A 6,089-nucleotide genomic window follows, 5' to 3' on the forward strand; every position below is an offset into this window, starting at 1 on the left:
CAATCAAAAAAGGGTAATCATATTTTTATATCGTAATTTACCTCCATCGATCACTTACAAACTATACAATTCAGTCATGTACAACTAATGTTACATCTCTCGTAAATTTTGGTTCTTGAACCAATGTTAAACGTTTCATACAAAACACATTTTTTGATCAATTCATACAAAACAAATGATAGTACATTTGAAATTTAAATATTATTTACTTATACGAAATGTTTTACCGAGATGAATCAACATGTTTAAAGATTTTTGAGACCACTTTTGTTATGATTTTAGATATAAAAAGTACATTATACATGTTCATCTAATTATGCATTATTCAATGTAGTTTCAAACAAAAAATCTAATTACGTATCATTTTGTTGTTCTTTGTTAGGTGTCAGATATATCATTAAATAGTCGTTAAGAATTTGGGGATCTTGCTCTGTGCTTTCCCCTGAGCTCAAAACTTGACTCGTCCAAAATATAAAAACCAGAGCACAAAAAAAAAAAGTCAAACAAAATATAAAAAAAATAAAAACCCCATCTCTGTCTTTCTCTCTGCGAAAAAATTGCGACGCGCGTGGAAATTGCAGAGCCTTCCCCCCACCGACGCTACAGCGTCAGCGTCGTCTCTCAGCTCATCTCAGGTTCCCCCCATTCCTTTCAATTTCCTCTCCTTCCTTTTTCAATTCATTCAAAATCGAAACTCACGCTTCAATTTCGCCTCGATTCTTCAAATTTTCAATTCGAACAGTTTCGGTCAAAATTTGACGCCTGATAGGAATTAGCTCTGTTTTGATCGGATTCAGGTCTCGAAAATCAACTTGATCATCGATTCCGTCGAAGTTTTGTTCATGATTTTGATTTCGATCGCCACGGATCATATTTTTTTGGATTAATTTCACTAAATTTGTAGCTTAAGGAGCATTTTGATAGTTAGCATTCTTGATGTTAATGTATCTGTTAGGCTGATTCAGTGAAATGGGGCTTATTTGCAGGCTAATCGGGGTTTCGATCATTTGTGTGGAAATTTTTGGAGTTTGGTGAGGTTTTGAAGCTGAATTGAAGTCGTGTGGGATCATGATAATGATAATTCAGTGGTGATGAGAATTGAGGAGTTGGAGTTTAGTAAAGACACTGGATTATGTTACCGATGGGGTTGCGGTATATAGCCATATCTGTGGTGTGTACAGCGTTGAGCTTTGCTGGTCTACAGTTTTGGACCGAGACGTCGCTGGTTAAACTAAAATCGGATGGACTCCTTGCGGAGAATTTGATTCCAGCGGCCAATGTTGGCCATGTTGTTGATCTGCTTTTGGGATCCTATGCTACTGTTGCGCTGCTGGCAAATTTTGTACTCAATGCGTTTATTCTACTTGTTCTATCTCTCAAGGTAATTAGTTTCTACCGAATTCTGAAACGTTTTGTGATTTAGAGTTCGATGGATGCGTGAACTTTGTGCTTGTCAGAGGCTTTATTCAAATGTACATCATTGAACATGAGTTCCTATAGTTTCTTGGTCCTAGTCTTAAGCTCTTTGTGCTGGATTTACAGCCTATTGAATTTCCCATGATATTGCGTTTACCTTGTTTTGTTGTGTGGTTGTACCACTTTGGTGATGGGATGGCCAGTAAAGAATTGCCACGCATTGTCTTACAGAGATGATCAATTTCTTTTGTGACACTGCATGTAACCAGGATTTAGATACAATTTTTATGTCTGTTACTTAAATGTGCATACAAGAGTCTTAGGGCCTCTGAACCATGTACTGCCACTGTTTGTCTTGGGTGAATATGAATATATATTGGTGAGGTTCTTGATCACCAAAATGCCTGTTATTAATTTGCAGACTATATTCTTCGGCGAGTTGTATCCTTCTGAAACTCGAAAACTGTTCGAACGCCTTCTCAATTATATAGTTTACAAGGCAAGTCTTTTGACTAGTGATTTTCTTATACATCTGAAGTAAACTACACCTTCAAGCATGTCCATTTGATTGACAACTTTTCTGGCTAGATGAATTCAGTATCAGATAAACAACAGTTACCATCACAGATTTTCCTCCATGAAATATGTGTTGTTTAATAATGTCTTTGTGCTTGTGGCTAAATGTCAAACAGGGTACATTTCTACCTCTGGTTATTCCTCCAACGATATATCATACAGGCTTGTGGTCAGTCTGGTTGATTGTACTTTGTTCTTTAAAGGTATATGTTAATAAGTATGTAGAACAAGCTCTTTAGTTTCTCATAAAAGAAAAAAAGCTGCTTATTGTTTCAGTATAAAAGTGTAACTTATATGCATGTTAACTTGTACAGATGTTTCAAGCTTTGGCTAGAGACCGGCTTGAACGCTTGAACGCATCTCCCTCAGCTACACCATTGACATACTTTCGTGTGTATTCAGTGTTGTTGTTTGTGTTCACCGTAGACATTTTCTGGTATTGCTTAGTTCCTCCTTTTGCTGTCTATGTTTTGTTTAAAGCTGAGAAGCAAAATGTATTGCATTATATCTTCTCAAACATTATCTGCTTTTTTTGTTGTTGGTGCTCGCAGGATAAGGCTGTGTCTGATGATATACAACACACTGGGTGTATCTATGTTTCTGTTGTTGTTATTTGAGCCTTTCAGTATTGGATTTGAGACACTGCAGGTAATGCTTTTAGAACATTACTGGCAAGTTTTCAATTTTATTATGTCATTTATGCAACTTTATAACCCTAGTTGACGGGGTTGTTTGGTTCGTCACAATTTTCTGTTAGGCTATTTTGGTCCATGGATTTCAATTACTTGATATATGGCTCCACCATTCAGCATGGAACGATGCAAATTGTGAAAGATCAAAATTATTTGATACATCAGCAACTGGTAAATCTCACATTATTTTTTACATATTTATACATATTTTTTATCATATTTTATGGATGTATACATGCTTAGAGTTTTTATTTACTATTTTCATGATGGTTTCTAAGTGCAGGTTTGTTGTTGGAATGGAAAGGGAGTCTTACTCGGAATTTGGGTTTTGTCCTGGACATGGCAACTTTGTTAATGGCTCTTGGTCACTACGTGCATATTTGGTGGCTCCATGGCATGGCATTCCATTTTGTGGATGCGATCCTTTTTCTAAACATACGTGTAAATATTTGTGTAAATATTTCATTCTACATCTATTTAATCATCGGAAGATCTTTATGTGCTTGTTACTCCATATAATCTTCTTCCTACTTATGAGATTCATTATTGAAATTTGGGCAGGCCTTGCTAAGTGCAATTATAAAACGCATAAAAGGGTTCATGAAACTGAGAAAAGCATTGGGTGCTCTCCATGCAGCCCTTCCAGATGCAACATCTGACGAGCTACGAGCTTATGATGATGAATGTGCGATCTGCAGGGTATGCTGAGCTGTTTTATTTTTTTTACTTTTTGAATATCGTTCAGTGTTTTTGATACCCATCACTTATCGGAAAATGTCAGGAACCTATGGCCAAGGCTAAAAGACTACACTGCAGTCACCTATTTCATCTTCCATGCTTGAGATCTTGGTATGGTTATACTCTTAAACTGTGTGTTATTTTCTTTGGTTTCTTTTTCTTTATTTAGTGTTCAAGCGTGTGATAATCAAAATGCTGAAAATTATTTATAATTCCAGGTTGGATCAGGGTTTAAATGAGGTATATTCTTGTCCGACTTGTCGCAAGCCACTGTTTGTAGGCAGAACTGAAAATGAAGCACATCCCCGCAATGAAGAAACTTCGAATGATGAGCAGCTTGCTCGTCAAATAAGTTCAGGACTTGATAGACAAAATAGTTCTGGACATACACTCCCTACAGGTGTTTTCCCCAATCAAACTCAAAACCCTGCAGAAGGTCCTTGGAGGTACACATCCTTACTAATGACAATTACTTTCCTGCCATTAAGTCCTTGTTGAATATCCTTTTTTGACGGAATAATTTTGAAATTATTTATGCTCTAGGCAAATGCTCTTATAATTTATGGGAGATGGACCTTTATTTTGGGTTTCAACGGCCACTAACTCTAGAATCAGGCTTGACACATCTATGTATCCAAGTTTAAATTGGGAATTTTCATCCGGGTGCTGTTGGTTACTAATTATCATATATGGTTACAATTAGAAGTTTGTGTGACCAAAGTAGTCCTCCTAGTGTTGTCGTAAAAACTATTTTCTATCTGTTAGGTTTTTTACAGGAAAAGAATGAGTTGAAGGATGAATTCAACGTGCAAAGGATTTTTATTGTCTCTTACTGTTTATATTATATGATTTTATACATAAACATAACATGTTTCTCCTTATGCCCATAGGACTGCAGGACTCGATCCAAATTGGTTGAACACCTGGCCAAGCCAAGGAGTTGATGGGGCAGGTCCTTCTACTGCTATAGGATCTGTCGGACTGGGGAGAGTACAGATGATGATGAGGCATCTTGCCTCTGTTGGAGAAACCTATGCCCAGACAGCACTTGAAGATGGTGCATGGAGTATCTGGCCTATGAATCCATCTCAAGCCACCGCAACTGGTCAACCCATTCCTCCTGCTGGCGATGGAAGATACCCAGTAGGAACACGCAATTTACATATGAGGTCACCTTCACGCACTGTGAATGACAACATAGCAAACATACTTGCTATGGCCGAGACAGTACGGGAAGTTTTGCCTCATATGCCCGATGACATAATTTTCCAGGTACAGTTTTCCTGCAACATGATATGATCATTGCGCTATATATTACTCAAGGCATGCATTCACCATCTATATCTTATTTCATTTTGCAGGATTTGCAGCGGACAAATTCTGTTACAGTTACTGTGAATAATCTTCTCCAAATGTGACAAGGCGCTGTACTTATCGTTTTTGTTGTAATGTGTTCCGAGTACTCAAAGACTAGTTGAGGTCGCTCGCTCTGTGTATATAAAGGCTGCTCACCGAATCACTTTTACCAAAGGAAGGAAAAAAGAGGCACAAGTATAGTCTTTATTTTTGTAATCCCCCTGTGGAAAAATAAATTTGCTTTGTATCATTACAATTTACAGATGGATAGGTTGTTATTTTACCATTTCGATTTCGATTTGGTTCCACCAGATAACTTCAGTGCGTCAGTAAATCTCCTGTGGTCTTGATCAATTAGACTTTGCAATGTGATTATGTTGGTGTAAACTTTAGGGCAAGGTTGGGTTTGGGAATGTGGAGGGTTGGAAACGGCGTCGTAAAAGACATGAGCACCGGGGCAACCGAGAATGCTGGGGTTGTAGAAGACAGGGGTGGGCTTTTTCGTCAAAGCACAAGTAGCGATGCTCGTGATGTCGGGCGAGGCCGTTAACAAAACAACAAAGGGAGTAGAGTCCTTCAAAGAGTCAAAGTCAACAAGCTGGATAGCTTCACGTGTCAAATCCTGATTAAACCGACCCTAGTTTGTTCTTTCTGATTTGACTTCTCCATCTAAGAATTTTTTGTTAATTTGAAGAATATATAAACCAACAAGTAAATGATGTAGAATTTTAAGGGATATACAAGAGGTTTGAAACAATTAGATTAAGAATATATAGAGCATTCTTCACTTAGTAACCGGTTGAACATAATTAGAGTCGAATTACTTGAAACATGTTGAGATTTGAACATATGTAAACGAGTTAAATTTGTACATCAGAAGTTATCGTCTCCAAACTAATGAGTAGATCACACCTTTTTGTATAGTCAACTGTGGATCATGTTTGGTTAAGCAAAGTCTACCATGCCTAAAACATCGATCTCAAACACTTTGTTAGGTGATATATACACTTATACAGTGAACACGTGAACATGAATCTTATGAAATCTATGTCACCGGCCAATTGATTAATCTTATTCATCATCATCGATCATCCCCTAGGGTCAATATAGTGTAACAATGTCCTCAATTGTTGTCTCACTCTAGCCTGAATTTGTTGATATGGTTTCCCATTTTCACAGTGGAGGTCCTTATCAACTAATGGGGTAGTTAATCCTGTCTATATCCTACATTGACAATGAAGCTTTTCTTACGGTCCCATTTTACCATTTTATATATATATATATATATATATATATATATATATATCTCTT

General features: G+C 37.1%; 1 protein-coding gene across 1 annotated transcript; it reads left to right on the forward strand.

Annotated features, from left to right (window-relative positions):
- Window positions 1-557: 557 nt before the first annotated feature.
- Window positions 558-5,094, forward strand: LOC101303274 (E3 ubiquitin protein ligase RIN2-like). Its single transcript, XM_004307759.1, has 13 exons — window positions 558-635; window positions 987-1,381; window positions 1,838-1,915; window positions 2,109-2,195; window positions 2,307-2,428; window positions 2,544-2,640; window positions 2,750-2,855; window positions 2,968-3,125; window positions 3,246-3,383; window positions 3,466-3,533; window positions 3,641-3,868; window positions 4,313-4,694; window positions 4,784-5,094. Exons 2-13 carry the CDS (start codon window positions 1,133-1,135, stop codon window positions 4,838-4,840), a joined length of 1,770 nt encoding a protein of 589 aa, XP_004307807.1. The 5' UTR covers window positions 558-635; window positions 987-1,132; the 3' UTR covers window positions 4,841-5,094.
- Window positions 5,095-6,089: the final 995 nt, after the last annotated feature.

Source organism: Fragaria vesca, linkage group LG7, assembly GCF_000184155.1.
Source record: "Fragaria vesca subsp. vesca linkage group LG7, FraVesHawaii_1.0, whole genome shotgun sequence".
Taxonomy (NCBI): Eukaryota; Viridiplantae; Streptophyta; class Magnoliopsida; order Rosales; family Rosaceae; genus Fragaria; species Fragaria vesca.